This window comes from Podarcis filfolensis (genome assembly GCF_964270895.1).
Source record: "Podarcis filfolensis genome assembly, chromosome: 13".
Taxonomy (NCBI): Eukaryota; Metazoa; Chordata; class Lepidosauria; order Squamata; family Lacertidae; genus Podarcis; species Podarcis filfolensis.
The window spans coordinates 37,768,927-37,786,895 of NC_139615.1; the positions used below are offsets into that span (position 1 = coordinate 37,768,927).

The 17,969-nt window shown below is 41.7% G+C and overlaps 1 protein-coding gene across 2 annotated transcripts in view; it reads right to left on the reverse strand.

Annotated features, from left to right (window-relative positions):
- Window positions 1–1,797: 1,797 nt before the first annotated feature.
- LOC310747726 (vomeronasal type-2 receptor 26-like) overlaps window positions 1,798–17,969 on the reverse strand; it is a 57,604-nt gene continuing 41,432 nt past the window's right edge. Inside the window, exons 5-7 of one of the 2 annotated variants that reach the window (XM_083582665.1) lie at window positions 6,577–6,809; window positions 5,831–5,957; window positions 1,798–2,703 (exon numbers count right to left, since the gene is read on the reverse strand). In XM_083582665.1, coding sequence (XP_083438791.1) covers window positions 1,802–2,703; window positions 5,831–5,957; window positions 6,577–6,809 — 1,262 coding nt within the window. In that variant the 3' untranslated portion in view covers window positions 1,798–1,801. The remainder of the gene's footprint in view (window positions 2,704–5,830; window positions 5,958–6,576; window positions 6,810–17,969) is intronic. The other variant, XM_083582670.1, reaches the window with a different exon arrangement.

Genomic DNA, 17,969 nt, shown 5'->3' on the forward strand with positions numbered 1-17,969 from the left:
ATTAAATTCCCCTCTGCAATTCTTTCTTGGCACACAACACACAGCAAAATCTTTCCTCATATTCAGCCTCCCTTCAACAACTGCCCAGCTTTGGGTCATTTTTTCTTTTCCCCACTGCATTCCCCCAGCAACACCCCCACTTAGAAGTGGTCGTAAATAAAATCCATTCACCCTCAGCTGAGGGGGGCATTATAAATATAAGGCCATTAAAAACCCTAACTTTTTTACCTACTAAACTTTAAGTAAAAATGAACCCCACAAATGGTCTACCAAATATTATCTGCAACTACTGAAATAAATGAGACTTGCTTATCACGATACTAGCAGCTCAACTGAAACCTTACTTACTTTAAAAAGGATTTGGAAGGAACGAAGAGATGAATCTTTTTTACATAAAAAAAAATGCCTCCCAATATATTGTTTTCTCGTTTGGTTTCTAATCAATAATTCTCTCATATTCTAGTCAGGCCTCAATATTTTGTGGTATCCATTACAGCTTGTTTTCCAAATGCACCACGGAGTCCAAAAATATTAGGGAACTCTGTCTCACAGAGACCACAGAGAATTGTTAAAGAAATTGCACATAGCAATTGAAGCTAAAAACACACACAATATAATTATATAATAAGGATAATGAGAAATTATATTGCCCATTTTCTACTAGAACAAAAAACAGAGATGATAGGATAATTTATTATTTCCTCTTTATTAAGCACTCCTTGCTGTTAAGATCAGGTCTCAACAAAATGATGTAGCATTTTGGGGAAAAGATGGAGCCCAGTAAGCCAGCACTGGAGGCCAAGATGGAGAAGATCTCCACAGCCACCATGTATTTCCCCTTGGTGCTCAGGTACACTGGAACAAAGGAGATCCAAACACTACAAAACAAGAACATGCTGAAGGGGTTGAATTTGGCCTCATTAAAGCTGTCAGGCAGTTTCCTGGCAAAAAAGGCCACAACAAAGCTGAGAATGGCCAAAAAGCCCATGTAGCCCAGGACACAGTAAAACAGGGCAACTGATCCTTCGTTACAGCCTAAAATGATTTCCCTCATCACAGAGTGCATGTCGGAATCAGGGAATGGGGAGAGGTTCCTAACCACACAGTGCTAATTTGCCCACTTGGATAAGGGAACAAGAAATCACAATGGCGCTTGCCAGTCTTTTCCCCACCCACTTCCTTATTCTGGATCCTGGTTTGGTGGCCACAAAGGCCAGAACCACTGTGATAGTTTTGGCCAGAACACAAGAAACAGTCACTGTGAAAACAAGGCCAAAAGCCATTTGTCTGAGCAGGCAGCTGACTCTTTCTGGAGGGCTGAGAAAGATCAGTGGGCAGAGGAAGCAGAGCAGGAGGAAGGTGAGGAGACTGCCTCCCCCCCCTAAAAAAAACAATCAAAACAGTTGAAAAGGGCCCTTTACCAAAATACGTATTTCCAAAGAAGATTGAGTTTGAACACAACAAAATATTTGGATCATTATAGTTTAATCTTAAGAGCACATCAAAATTTTGTTCTGGGCATATATGGGAGTTTTAAGGAATCTATATAAAGTTAATGTACTTGCGGAGTTTTATTTCTAGGATAATTCCTAGCCTTTCACAGCCTTACACCTCAAGAGAGGACAACAACAACAACAACAACAACAACAACAACAACAACAACAACAACAACAACACAAAGGACACAAAACAATTGCAACAAAATAATACAAAATAACTATATGATAACAGACAGCAGAGAAATAAATACTATATTAACTATAGTGTGGTATGAAAGAAAAGACAGACACACTAGAATATATTACAGTTTCCTCTTTATTAACTGCTTTTTGTTGTTCAAATTGGGCCTCAGCAAAATAATGTAGCATTTGGGGCCAAAGATGGAACCCAGTAAACCAGCACTGGAGGCCAAGATGGAGAAGATCTCCACAGCAACCATGTGTTTCCCCTTGGTGCTCAGGTAGACTGGAACAAAGGAGAGCCAAACACTACAAAACAACAACATGCTGAAGGTGATGAATTTGGCTTCATTAAAGCTATCAGGCAGCTTCCTGGCAAAAAAGGCCACAGCAAAGCTGACAATGGCCAGAAAGCTCATGTAGCCCAGGGCACAGTAAAACATGACAACTGATCCTTCATTACATTCTAGTATTATTTCTCCCATCACAGAGTGCATGTCAGTATCTGGGAATGGTGGAGAAGCTCCTAACCACACACTGCAAATACCAACCTGAATAAGGGAACAAGAAAACACAATGGAGCTTGCCAGTCTTTTCCCCACCCATTTCTTCATTCTGGATCCTGGTTTTGTGGCCACAAAGGCAAGGACTACCGTGATGGTCTTGGCCAGCACACAAGAAATGACCACTGTAAAAACAAGGCCAAAAGCCATTTGTCGGAGCAGGCAGCTCACTCTTTCTGGAGGGCTGAGGAAGATCAACGGGCAGAGAAAGCAAAGCAGGAGAAAAGTGAGGAGAGTGTAGGTGAGGTCCCGATTGTTTGCTCTGACAATGGGTGTGTCCTGGTGCTTAATAAAAATAGCTATGACCAATATTGTTAGCAGAGACAAGAAAAGAACAAAAACTGCCAAGCTCATCCCCAGAGGTTCTTTAAGAGACAAGAAGCTTATTGTCTTTGGAATGCATTGTGATTGGTCCTTGTTTGGATAACAATCATCTGGGCACTCGACACAGTCTTTCATGTCTGCAGAGAAAATAAAACATTCAGATTTGGTATTCATCGGAGAGCAACTTCGAATGCTGCCAATATGGAACGCTTAGGATTAAACTGAAAGTATCCCAGGTAGAGGGACGCGGGTGGCGCTGTGGGTTAAACCACAGAGCCTAGGACTTGCTGCTCAGAAGGTCGGCATTTCGAATCCCTGCAACAGGGTGAGCTCCCATTGCTTGGTCCCTGCTCCTGCCAACCTAGCAGTTCAAAAGCACGTCAAAGTGCAAGTAGATAAATAGGTACCGCTCCGGCAGGAAGGTAAATGGCGTTTCCATGCGCTGCTCTGGTTCGCCAGAAGCGGCTTAGTCATGCTGGCCACATGACCCGGAAGCTGGCTCCCTCGGCCAGTAAAGTGAGATGAGCGCCACAACCCCAGAGTCGGTCACAACTGGACCTAATGGTCAGGGGTCCCTTTACCTATCCCAAGTACACCAGATACAATGTGATGCATGTGAACCCCACCTCAGAAATGTGTGTTGGGGTATTAGAAAATCATTATGCTGGCTTGCTAACTTCCCATAAATCACATTGTGTGGTGTAGGTAGGCAAGACCCATACCTTGTAGGCTTACATCACATGGACAGGGGTGGCAGCAACAAATACATCTTCAATCTTCCTAGTATTGATTATCCAGATCAGGAACAAAGGACATTGTCTTAGACTAGGTGAAACTATTGATGCATTTTTATTTTTATTTTACTTCAAGGACCATGTACCTTTATCGGTATGCATCTGGGGGCTGTGTTTCCGTAGAGGGGGGGGTGAGAATTTGGTTTTGTTTGACCTAATTTGTGCTTGTTATATGAACACTTGAACCAAACCAGTTACCCTTCAAAATTCACACTTTTTGTGATGAAGTTCTTCAACAAAATAATGTATACAAAGGTGCATATATTATTAGAAATACACGCAATATACAGGCAAATGTTAGTTAGAATGATATACAAAATGCATTATATAAGGGAACGCTGCTTGCAAAAATGTGTATATTAGTGAAATGTTTGCAGCGTTTGAGACTTTTTAGAGAAAAGGCTAGAAAAAGGTTACATGGTAAAAGTTTGGAAAACCATGCATGGCATGGAGAAATTTGTGGACATCCAAAAGCTATTGTTGGAAGAAGCGAATGTTGGAAGATTCAAAGATAAAATAAAGTACTTTCTCATGGAGTGCTTAGTGGAACTTGTTCCTACAGGAAGCAATGATGGCCACCAACTTGGATGGCTTTAAAAGTATATTAGATAAACTCATGGACAAGGCTAAAGGTAAAGGCAAAGGTACCCCTGCCCGTACGGGCCAGTCTTGACAGACTCTAGGGTTGTGCGCTCATCTCACTCTATAGGCCGGGAGCCAGCGCTGTCCGCAGACACTTCCGGGTCACATGGCCAGCGTGACAAGCTGCATCTGGCGAGCCAGCGCAGCACACGGAACGCCGTTTACCTTCCCGCTGGTAAGCGGTCCCTATTTATCTACTTGCACCCGGGGGTGCTTTCGAACTGCTAGGTTGGCAGGCGCTGGGACCGAACGATGGGAGCGCACCCCACCGCGGGGATTCGATCCGCCGACCATGCGATCGGCAAGTCCTAGGCACTGAGGTTTTACCCACAGCGCCACCCGCATGGACAAGGCTACTAGCCACTAATTCCACTGTCAGAGGCATGCCTCTGAATACCATTTACTGGAAATCACAGGTGGGCCGAGTGATGTTGTGCTCATGGCCAACTTGCAGGGTTGCCACAGGCATCTGGTTGGCCATTTTGTGAACAGCATGCTATCATCATCACCATCATCAAATTTCTATACCACTTTTTATTTTAAAGGGGGGGGGAATCTAAGTGGCTTGCAACCTCCTTTAAAACATTGCCACAAGACCTACTCACTATGGGCCCCACTAAAGCAAACAGTCTAATTGGTCAACGTCTAAAAGATATCGAGCATCAGGACAACCTGGCCACTATAAGGAAATTCTGCCCTTGGTATGCTCATTTTCCACCTCTCCATTTTGATTCTCTGGCCCCATATCTGCACAAACTTATTATCCCAAAATACAGACGTGTTTTTACACTTGCAAGACTGGATGTTTTGTAATCTGCAGTACTTGAGGGTCGATTCCAAAAGATCCCGCCTGAGAAATGCCTTTGCCCCTGTGGAGATAGTAGCACCGAAAGAGTGGCACACGTCCTCCTGTCTCTCTACAAAGACCTCAGGAACGAGATAATCACCCCACTTGTACTAACCATCCCAGGGCGCTCAATCACTGCCACAATGTCCTTTCTTCTATCAGATCAAAATGAGCAGATAACAGCAAAGGTTTCTAGGTTCATAGCAGGGGCAATCAGAATAAGGGCCACTAACTGACTGCTGATTCAGGACTTTAAATTGTGCTTTTATGTCAAATTTCCTTTTCTGCGTATACTGTAATGTTTTACTGTTGCTATGGCCATTGGCTAATGCGAATAAAGTTTTATCTCTCTGTCTCTCTCTCTCTCTTAGGTAAAACAATCCAGAATAAAACATTACTGAAGAAAGTTCAGTATAAAGTATACATTCAAAGCAACATAATTAACAGGAAACGAAAATATCATCTTAAGATTTCTAAATAAAATATTACAAAGGAGGTCAACTACAGAATGCACATTTAACACAGCAAAGTTAACAAAAATACTGTCTTAAAGGAAACATTACTAAAGGAAGTCAAACATAAAATGCACATTTAAAACAGCATAATTAGCAAGGGAATAAAATATTATCATAAGCATAGAAGTCTTCCAGGACTCAAAGCCAAGATGCTGGAATAAATGGGCCATTGACCTCACTCAACAGACTCATCTTATGTTCTTAAAACTGCATACAAAAATTGGTTTAGCGGGGAGGGGGGGTTATATTGACAAATGCTGACAAATATTCATGAGAATATTTTTAAAAATATATTCACAAGTTGCTATACAAATGTGGAAAATTGAATTTAAGACTGGAAAATAATTATAGCCTTTATTTAAATAATAAATACATATAAGGATAAATAAATAACTAGTACTTTTGACTTCTTCCACTCCGTCTAATATGACAAATGTTTGAAAAGTATATATCTTGTGTCACTTACCCTTCTGGGGTGATATCTTGTCTTGGGGACATGGAGCACAGTCATAGCAGCAGAATTTCCTCCCTTCCTTCTTTTTCTTGTGGGATCCTGGAGGGCAACTGGGGTTACATACAGATAAAGGTGGAACCTGCCCATTGGAGTAAACACATAAACAATTTCGCACAGCCATTCACTTCAGTTTCTTTTCAGGCAGAATTCGGAAGACATGAAACTACAGTGGTACCTCGGGTTAAGAACGTAATTCGTTCTGGAGGTCCGTTCTTAACCTGAAACTGTTCTTAACCTGAGGTACCACTTTAGCTAATGGGGCCTCCCGCTGCCACTGCGCTGCCACTGCACAATTTTTGTTCTCATCCTGAAGCAAAGTTCTTAACCCGAGGTACTATTTCTGGGTTAGCGGAGTCTGTAGCCTGAAGCGTATGTAACCCAAGGTACCACTGTAAAAGCACACATTCTACTCATGTAAAAACACCAGGCAGGCCCCACAAATAACCCAGAGATGCATTTTAAATAAAAGGACACATTCTAGTCATGTAAAAATACGCTGATTCCTGGATGGTCCGAGGGCCAGATTTAGAAGGCGATTGGGCCAGATCCGACCCCCGGGCCTTAGTTTGCCTACCCATGTTCTACACATGCTTCAAAGATGTACCACACTTTGTGTGGGACACACTGGGCTGATGTTCTAGAGTATACTATAATATAGTGCTTTCCGGTATATTGTGGGTGTGGAAATTATGCTGTACCTGGGGAAAGTTTCTGTGCCACACTATTTTGTTGCCATCAATGGAAAATTCCTGACCTGGGGCAGCCTCCAGATCCACCCTTCCAACCTTGACTCTCACAAAAGAGTTATTTGGAAAAGTAATCATGCTGGTAATATCAAATCCAGCTTGTACTTCCCTGTTCTCACCAAAAGAAACTGTTTCTCCAGCACTGTTGTTAAATGAGACCCTCTTTAGGAAGGGGTGAAGCTGCACTGAAAGAAAAGCAGAAAGAATTCTGTCAAATTACTATTAGAATCATAGAGTTGGAAAGGACCCGAGGGTCATCTAGTCCCCTGCAATGCAGGAATCTCAACCAAAACATCCATGACAGGTGGCCATCCAGCAACTGCTTAATACATCTTTTAAATAAGATTAAATAAACAGCCATATGAGAAATATGTAAAATAACTAAGCAAGTATTGGAAATCACCCCAGAATTGGCCTTACTAAACATCTTCCAAGACAATAATGCCCATTTACACCACAAAGAACTCAAATTATATAGCCAAGATAACCACCAACTGTAAAGGAGATGAATTTATTTGACCCTATCTACATCAAGCTATATTCTATCTTTATCACCAAACTCCAAATATAATTGCACATTGTATTAATTAACATTCTTTTTTTAATATATTAGTGGCCATGTGATGATTTTAGCCTATAAATTTTATTGTTTAATGTCTTACCCTGTATATAAACGTACTTTTATAGCTCTGTTTAGAGTAGGTAATGTCTTGATAATATAAATGTTTTAAGTTTTTTGTATTAATCCAGTGTATTTTCTTTTAATTGTTGAATGATTCTGTGTACATTGCGGCAGCCTTTGGCTATGTGCAATAAAACTGACTGACTGACACAAAGAACTCATAACCCACCTACTTTCAACAGCCAGAAACATCATAACCAGACATTGGAGAGACCTGTCAGGAGTAAGCATGGACCAATGGTACCAAATAGTATGGGAAACAGCCTTACTAGAAAAATTAACCAATAAACTGAAACTGACACAGGGACAAATAGAAGAAGACTCCTTCCCCCGGTATGGCTCCCCTTTATCATATACACAGCTCAACAAGACAGTGACAAAAATCCACCAACGGCATACAAATCAATATGGCTAACCTGATCCAAAACACCCACCCACCCCACTCACACATGAAAACAAAGACCACCACAGCCAACCACAAACAAACAACCACACCCTAGGCCAACCCCAACCTCTCTCACCACCAAAGAAACACAAGTGAACAGCAGAGAACCTGCACAAACAACGCTGACACAAAACCCCACATATATTAAGTAAAATAGAAACATCGCCACCCGACCCCACCCCCACTCACCTTTCCCCCCTTCACCTCTATCCCCCTTTTCTTCCTAATGTCTCAACAAATGAAACTGATAAAAAACAAATGAAACTGTAAAAAAAATGTTGCTTGAAAAGACAGAGAGAGACATTGCACATACTTTTGTAAACCAAGAAAATCTTTAATAAATAAGATTAAATAAATGGTCCCGTAGAATAGGAAACTATTACAAGGCCAAGAGTCAGAAGGTTGAAGCTTTTAGTTAAAGACACAATAGCTCCCAAAGTCCAAATAAAAGCTTACATTCCTGAACAAATACTCTAGCACTACTTTGGTTTTATAATTTGCTGCAAGCCTCCCAGTCAGATGGGCAGCACATTTTATGTTGTTGTTGTCTTAATAAATTGCACTACAAAAAAATGAGACGCCACACACAAAAACACACATACAGGAATGCAGCAGACATGAACATGAAGATTGCGTAGGGAAACAATGAGTGAAGAAAGGATAGCAATTGCAGAATAAATGGTTAGTTTGGAAGCTGATTTGGAATCTATGAAGAAAATGCACCAGAGCTAAAATGGGCATTTATTGCACTGAATAATGAAGGGAATCAGAAAGGAGTTGACTGACAAAAGTGCTGAATCATAATCAACAGTGATTTCCAGAGCATGTTTTACACACTGCTGGGTGTAATTTTCCTGCTCATGTCAAACAAATTGTATCTCATCAAAGGCATTACCTGCCAAGATTGCAGCTTCTGAAGCTCCTGCACCCCTCCTTCCGTCACTCCCCTGTATTTGGTCCTGGACAAGAACATGGCATGTAGAGCATGTGCTATGGCATAAACAGCATTATAGAGACTGTAGCTGTGGCCAGTCATGCTCATCTCAAAACCAGATGAAGGGAGATCTTCCAGCTTCTCCTCTCCGGTGCAAGTTTCACTAGCCTTCTCCTCTGTATTTAAACCTAGAAATAAACAGAAAAATACCTCTTCCCAGAATTCCCTGAGAAAGCCATTTCCATTTGCCTCAAAAGGATTCTGGAGCTGAAGAAAGCTTTTGAATCCTTGTACCTCATTTGAATGAACAGCAAAGGAGAGGGAACCGTGGAAGACTTCCATGTCCCACATTAGTTGGAAGTTCAATGCTGTGAAATCCAGCTGTGCTGTCAGAATCCACACTTTACCTTCCGGTGTCTTTTTCACATCTTCCATTTCACCTAGTGCTACCATGGTTCGAAAGTCAAGCATGGACTTTGTTTCTCCATAGACAATGACAACCTTGGCTTTACTTTCCATAATTACTTGAAAGATTTGGATCCAGTGGTGGTGCATGTTAAAATAATCGTCAAAATGTTTAGTTTTCTGAGTTCTCTCTGAGAAGGCCAAGCAAATACCTTTCTGGGAAAACAGATGTTGCAGGGTCTGCACAAATCTTTCTCCACTCTCATTATCTCCAGCAAGCAACCCAACCCAGGTCCAACCAAAGTGGAGAAGTAACTCAATAATCCCAGTGCACTGGTGGGCTTCATTGGGCACCATCCAGTAGAAGGAAGTGGATTGGCTTTGACCAGGAGCCTCTGGAGCAAAGGAGCCATAAGTGAGCTAAAAGGAAAAGAAGGGGCACGTTCCTTAACTAGTAAAAGAAACTGGTATGTACATCTGGAGTTGCAGTGGCAGCAATAAGGTGTCGACATGCCAAGGGCCGTAAGGCCAGCTGGCTAGCCCCAGCTGGGCTGTTTCCTTCCAGCCGACCCGCTGCAAAGACCCATCGGCATCTGCTCCGACGTAAATCAGCGACCCGGGCTTCAAAGCCAGGGCACACTATCAGCAGATCGAACTGCACACACAGAATAGGCGTGAGGCTTGTGAAAGCATACTATAACTACAGATTTATTAATCATAAATCAGGACAAAGAAACATGTCGTCTCTCTCTCCGTCTTCTCAGAGAGACAGAGCAAAGCAAAAGCAATACACACAACAGAAGTTCCCAGCAAGCTGTGCTGGAATGTAAACAGACATGTGACATGCAACAGTTCCACACATCTGCTCCTTAAGGTGGAATGGAAATTCTCAACGTAAGGTTGGGGATTATTATTTTTTATTCAGTTCATATGAAAAGGCAAATCTAACTACGTTACATTTCCCAAACAATGTGTAAACTGATACACAGCTATCCTTTGAAATTCACACTTCTCCCAAATTTGCAATGCATCGAGGACCCACCCACAGCACACACACCCCAGGTCAAAACCAAGGCAACCTCAGGAATAAACAAACCAGATAGGACAATCTTCTGGGATTATCCTTTCACACCAGTCACATATTTCTCCCAGCTGTACCAAACCTTTTGAGGAGGAAAAGATAATAATGGTGAAACAGTTGTGATACCCCCAAGTCAGTATCTTACCTGGGGAATCTTGTAGATGTCCAAGATGGTTGCCATGTCGAGGGAGGTATCAAAGTCAAGCCCTCCAATCACTGCCATCAGATTTTTCTGGATGTCACACTTGTAGTTGGGTATGTGTGTGGAAGGAAGGCCCAGAGTGACCTGATAAGTCATCCTTCGATTGAAGTAACTGTCATAGATGTGGAATCCCAATGTGATATTAGGCAAGATCTTGGGATTCTCATTTATCTCCTTGACAGCAAACACCAAGGCCAGAAGGTGTTGGTAGTTCTTTGATACAACACTGCAATGAGAATGTTATGGTGTATCCCTCATCAGGGATACACTATGCTTCATGAGAGTATTTCCGCACTATTCTGCTGCTCTTCCAAGAATATCTGCTGAATAAGATGACACCCTTTTCCCATCACAATTATATTGATAACCTAGGAAACTGTAGGGAAATATTCCCTTCGCTGCCACTGCCATAGGGAAACAGCTCCTTCAGTCCCATTGTACATAAGCACAAGTTTGGATGTTTGTGCTTCTTTAATCTTCATATTTCAAAGTCTATGGAACTCTGAGCCACAAGAAGTCTTAAATGTGAGCCTTTTCCGCTGCCTCCCATTTCCCTACAAATTCTTTCAAGCCTCCCAGAAGTTTGGCATGGCAAACCTGGGCATGGCATTGATACCAACAATGGAGATAGAACCAATTATTAACTAATATTATTTATTAAAATGTTATTTTGTACTTCAGGTATACCAATGGGCACATCTCTCAGTTTGGGCTGCTCTCTATTTCTCCATTTTTCCAATCTAAAGTTGAGTTCTCCACATTTCCACATCAGTTGGCATTTTTTTAAAAAAGTCACGAAAATTCACCAGCATTTTCATATGAATGTCTCCTAACATCCATGTTTGTATGCAATTTACCTAATGTACCCATTTTTGTAAAGTTATTTCCCATAATATAATGCAATTTGGTATTTTACTTCATTTGTTTTGGAGACTTCATTCCAGTACAGTATATGCATTTTAAAAAATCTCCAGTTTTTATACATTACTTGTATGGAAACCTGCATTTAGAGAAATGCTCGCTTCAAAAGAAGGCTGTGTTTTTGTTCTCATATTATTTCAGAAAATGCAGATTAAGTAGGTTTACCTTAAATGTGAACTGATTCAAATCCCACCCCAGTCCCTAATAAGGTTATAGTGATATTTACTGTAGGGTCGTACATGTGCTTGAAGACACATTCTAAAGACTCAAGTGACGCTCTTATTGACGTTAGCCTCTGAAAGGCTTCTATCTCAGACCAAATTCTCTAAACCTCCATCCCTGCCAAATTCACCCACAAACTGGTCCAGTTAACCCTTCTCCTGGTAAGCACTGGACAGCATCTTAGCTGACCATAGCCTCCGGCTCACTCATTCTGATCTTCAACACAAAATATTGTCAACATGCTGGGGTTAAGCAGCTTAATATTCAGGCCTTGGCTGTCCACATTCACCTCAGCTTTCTCTGGTCTTTGCCTTACACCTCCCTCATCATTTCTCCTAACTGATAGTTAAGTCCCAAAACGGAAAACACAAACCAACATATGCAAAACCTTTCTCAACAGAGGCAGCTTTTTTCATTGGTTCAAAGCAGTATTGAAACAAAGAGAAAGGGGTAGGCTACCTTAAGTGAGTCGTCCTCAACCTTCTCAAGCCGGCAGCATTATCAGGCTGGCTGTGCCAGTTTCTCCTAGCCTCAGGCTGTTAGTTTACCACCTCAATGGAGAGATGAGCTTTTAAGACTCCTCACCTTGAACAATTCTGAGGCGCAGTTCAATATTCAAAACAGAGAAGAGCCCCACACCTCATCTACAATGTTTTATCCCAATCACTCACTCTTAAATCAAGAAAGGTCAGTGAGTTGTCCTCAGGGTATAGGGCTGAAGAAGGGGGAAGATTCTTCAGGTGAGAGCTGGGGAATTTTTTGTTTTATTTTGATTATTAATGGTGTTATTCTTAATGTTCCTTATCTCTCTGCTTCCTCTCTGCTTCTTCTTTTTACTCTTTCTCTATCTTTTCTTTTCTTTTCTCTTGCCTTTCCTTTTTGTCTTTTGATTTCTGTTTGTTCAAGATAGCATTTTACTATATTTTATATCCTGCATTATTTTACTGTTGTTGGCCGCTCTGAGCCCAGCTTCGGCTGGGGAAGGCGGGATATAAATAAAATTTTATTATTATTTTATTATTGTGAAAACTTTAATAAAATATTTAGGGGTGGGGGAAAATAAATTAAGGGGACACCATTGCAGAGGTGCTGAAAGAGGAGCACAGAGTGGTTGATTTTCTCTTCTCTTTCCAATCCCCCCTGAAACCCTGTGAAGATGTTTAGGGCTTCCAGACAACACAGAGCTGAGAAGAGTCCTGCTGAATCAGGTCAAAGGCCCATTGACTTCAGCATCCTGTCCTGTCAATGGCAAACCAGATGCCTCTAGGAAGCCTGCTTGCAAGACCTGAGGGGCAACAGTGTTCTCCCCAATTGCAGTTCTCAGCAACTGGTATTCGGAGGCATAGGCGTACTGCCTTGAACAGCAGAGGCAAAACATAGCCATAGTGGATAGTAGCCATTAATAGCTTTTCTAAATGGCAGTTGCTGGAAACCACAGGAGGGGGGAAACACTTGTGTGCTCCCTGGTTTCCAACAGGCATCCGGTTGGTTCCCACTGGGAAAACAGGATGCTGGATTTACATGAGCCATAGGCCTGATCCTGCAGGATATTCTTACGTTGCTAGCTATATCCTCCACAAATATGTCTACGGTAAAAGATAAAGGACCCCTGGATGGTTAAGTCCAGTCAAAGGCGACTATGGAGTTGCGGCGCTCATCTCACTTTTCAGGCCGAGGGAGCCGCCGTTTGTCCACAAACAGCTTTCTGGGTCATGTGGCCAGCATGACTAAACCGCTTCTGGTGCAATGGGACACCGTGACGGAAGCCAGAGCGCACGGAAATGCCGTTTACCTTCCTGCAGCAGTGGTACCTATTTATCTACTCGCACTGGTGTGCTTTTGAACTGCTAGGTTGGCAGGAGCTGGGGCAGAGCAACGGAAGCTCACCCCACCGTGGGGATCTGAACCGCTGACCTTCTGATTGGCGAGTCCAAGAGGCTCAGTGGTTTAGACCACAGTGCCACCCGTGTCCCTCTAATATGTCTAATCCTCTTTTAAAGCCATCCAATATGTTTGCCCATCACTACATCTTATGGGAACAAATTCCATCGTTTTACTATATGCTGTGTGAACAACATTCTTTTGTCCTTCCTGAATCTACCATTATTCTACATAGGAGGACCCAAGTCCAGGAATTATCAGAGACAGATCAACTTTCTCCACACAAGGAATACTTTTAAACAGCTTTCTCCTGCCCCCCTTATTTGCCTTTTGTCTGAACACTTTTGCCTGTTTGTTCTCCATCTCCCTCGCTCCATGCTTACTCCTTAGTTTTGCAGATGTCTTTCCCACCTCTACCTGAAAGTAATCCCGCTGAAATCCCTGGGACTTGCTTCTGAGTGACCATGGATGGGATTGGGAAATGAGTCAGAATCCTATGGCTACTTGATGTACAGAGTCCTTACAAGAGATTAGGGAGCTGATGGGTAGTTAAGATTCCACGGAAGTCTTCTTTGTTCAGAGCAACAAAGATGTGAGAAGCAAGAGCGCCAACGATGAGGTCCCCAGGCTGGTAGTATTCATGTGGGATCCTGAGCAGATAATTGAGAGTACAACTAGTGGTGTGTTTGCACACCATATGAGGCAAAAGGAAGAGAATGGACACAATAAACACCAGCATACTGAGGCAATTTTTTTTTCTAGTCAGACTCCCTTAATCTCACTTATGTCAGATCATCTACAACATGATCATTAGCTTCAGAACTCTTCAACAGAGTTCAGCTCTCCCAGAGAAAAGTGGAAATCCAGCCTCTACCTCTGCCCTCTCCCTTGCTTGAAATGGCAGGAAGGGATTTTTTAATACCCATTTTTAGACTTTGGCTGGTATTCTCTAGAGATCTATAGGGAGCTTATCCACAGTCATGACAGTGTAATAATTATAGATGAGATAATAACTGGGTGACTTTATTGCCAACAAGATGAAAAGAATGGAGGAAAACTTGTTTGTGATGTTTCACCAAAAGCCATTTTGGTCACTTCACGGGGCCACAAAAGTACGCACAGAGTAAACTACAAGGAGTAAGGAAAGATCAGTGAGTCTGTCTGCTTTTAAATCAGAAATGCTTGTTCAAAGTTACGATATAAATCAGATAAATAAATAAAAAATCTGAAAGACTACCAGAGATTGAAGGATCTGTCAATTTCAGTTCACTTGGTTTCTCATATTCACATCTTAAATTCAGTTTTCCACATTTTTGTAGCGATCTACCATTTTTATTTTTTTAAAAAAATCATGATTCCCCCCCCCATCATTTTAGTGTGAACTTCTGATAAATGTGGGATGTTAACACCCAAGATGCATATTTAAAGGGTTGACTGCAAAAGCTGTAGAACTCTGTGATGTCATAAACTCTGTAGCAGTTATTTTCAGCTGGAACACTTATGGAAGTTAGTGAACAGCCTTAACAGTTAGAACAGCAGGTATGGACCGTTGTGCTGCTTTCTGCCTCAGAATATTAATCAATCTGTAAATGTTAGTCAGTCTTGGATACAAATCTATGTAAGATGTTTTAGCAATTTAAGTACCACCAACCTGCATTGTACAGTGGTACCTCAGGTTACATACGCTTCAGGTTACATACGCTTCAGGTTACAGACTCCGCTAACCCAGAAATATTGCTTCAGGTTAAGAACTTTGTTTCAGGATGAGAACAGAAATCGTGCTCCGGCGGCGCAGAAGCAGCAGGAGGACCCATTAGATAAAGTGGTGCTTCAGGTTAAGAACAGTTTCAGGTTAAGTACAGACCTCCAGAATGAATTAAGTACTTATATTTAATCTGCAACTGCAAGCACACTAAGTAAAAGTTATTTGTTCTTTAAACTTTACTATAGGGTGTCTTGGGAAAAGAGAATTACTGTATTTTTCCATGTATAAGATGCCCTCGTGTATAAGACGCCCCCTACTTTTGGGGACCCCAAATTAAGAAAATGGGGGGAGATGGCCCAGAGTTGTTGAGCTGTTTTTTGGAGGGGAATGCCCTGAAAATCACTCACCCCATGCTGCCAATCGCACACGATGCGGAATAAAACAAGCGTCTGCCCGCTTGCAGCCAGCAGCAGCCAATCGCACACACAATTGCCGCAGCGGCAGCCAATCCTCAGCAGCCCTCCACACAACCACCAATCACCCACCCAATCACCGAACCATCAGCCAATCCTAAACAGCCCTTGCACCAGCCACCAATCACCCACCCAGTCGCCACTGACAAACTCCTGCTCACAGCTGCAACCAATCACCCATCCTGCATATGCACTGTCCGTGTATAAGACTTCCCCCGATTTTTAACCTTATTTTTGAGTAAAAAAAACCCCTCATCTTATACACGGAAAAGTACGGTAATTAAAGGGTCAAATGACTCAGGCACGTCTTACATAAACTCTGCAAATGGAAACTAGAGTCTAATTCCCACAATAAACACATTTTTATATGCAGTTTCGACTAATATACACAGTTTTTCAAGCAATTTCTCATAACATTACAACTTTCATATGTTATTTTTACTTGCAGTCATTTTTATGCACATTTCCCCCTAATCTACACATTTTTGTAAACATGGCGTGGTTGGGGAATGGAATTGCAGATATAGATAAGTGTGAATTTTGAAGGATCGCTCTGTTTCAGTCCCCATATTGTTTTGGGCAATGCTAATATGATAGATTGTGAATAGAATTTCTCCCCATCCCTATTGACTGCTAATATATAGATTCTTAACATTCATCTACATAGAAGTTTAGATGTGTCTCCCAAAAAGGTGTGATTGCTAAGATGTTGGTCCTGGAATCAGGCTGCACCACAGGAGGAGGAATAGTCACCATTTACAAGGCTCAAAACAGGATAGAGCACTGACAGTAACAGAAAAAAGACTCCAGAATATGTATGTGTGTGTGTGTGAGAGAGAGAGAGAGAGAGAGAAAGAGAGAGAGAGAGAGAGAGAGTATTCAACTGCTGTCCATTCATGTTCACACGTTTTAATTTTTTTATATAACTTTTATTTAAAAATTAAAATTATAACAAAACGGGGGGGAATTTACAGAAGTAAAATCAGAAAGGAGAGAGCGAGAGAGAATATTATGCAGCATCAGTGCATGGGTGTAGCCTAGAGATCAAGGAAAACAACAGAAATACTTAACGAACTGACCAATCATATTGGTTCTGCCCTCCTAACAAAAGTCCTGCCCCCCCCAAAAAAAAAAATCCTCGCTATGCCCATGCATCACTGCAGACTTGGAACATGAATGTAGCATATATTGTTGTGATTTAACAAATACTTCTGTGTATTTGGAAAAGGAAATTCCATGGTAGTTACAAATATTCTGAACAAACCATGTTGATCTCAATTCCTTTGATTTCTTATCACGCGTACACCATATGACTAGATATATTATAAGAATAAGATATGGTAAAATAAGGTAAAATAAAACAAAAGGGGTATGTATGTGTTGTATCTTATTGATAGCATTTCCATGTAGCTCATACTATGTCTTTATGCTGTCATAGTGACCTGGCCTCAAGGCTGAGGAAAAGGATTTGGAAATAGAACAAACATTTGTGAACGTCACTTCGAAATAAATCTCCTCTTGCTAAATGTTGGGTAATACAAATATGTTGTGAGTAAATATTGTGTGTACAATGTATACTCGAATATTTTATTAAAACTGAAATCCCATATACATGTAGTGAATTGCAGTAGCTTCCATGGATATTATTGCCAATTAATTGTAAGACTGTAGCCTAAGATGGTCTGTGAAAGGACAACAATGTTCCGGTACCATTTGTGAAGTATCAACCACAACACAACAAACCTGGGGAACCATCAAGAAAGGGAAGAAAAAGGGTTGGTTTGTTGGTTGGTTTGTTGCTGGGTTGCTTGGTTGGTTCGTTTTAAATGCCCCGCCTCTAAAAAAATAATAATTCTCTAATTCAGTTTCTCATTAATTGCTCTCTGATGTTTAGGTCAGGCCTCAGCATAATAATGTAGCATTTGGGGGCAAAGATGGAACCCATTAAGCCAGCACTGGAGGCCAAGATGGAGAAGATCTCCACAGCCACCATGTGTTTTCCCTTGGAGCTCAGGTAGACCGGAACAAAGGAGATCCAAACACTACAAAACAACAACATGCTGAAGGTGATAAATTTGGCTTCATTAAAGCTGTCAGGCAGTTTCCTGGCTAAAAATGCTACAACAAAACTGACAATGGCCAGGAAGCCCATGTAGCCCAAGACACAGTAAAAAAGGGCAGCTGACCCTTCATTACATTCCAGAATGATTTCTCCCGTCACATAATGCTTGTCAAAATGAGGAAATGGGGGAGAGGTTCCCAGCCACACAGTGCAAATACCAGCTTGGATAATAGTACAAGTCAACACAATGGCACTTGCCAGTCTTTTCCCTACCCATTTCCTCATTTTGGAACCTGGTTTGGTGGCCACAAAGGCCAAAACAACAGTGATGG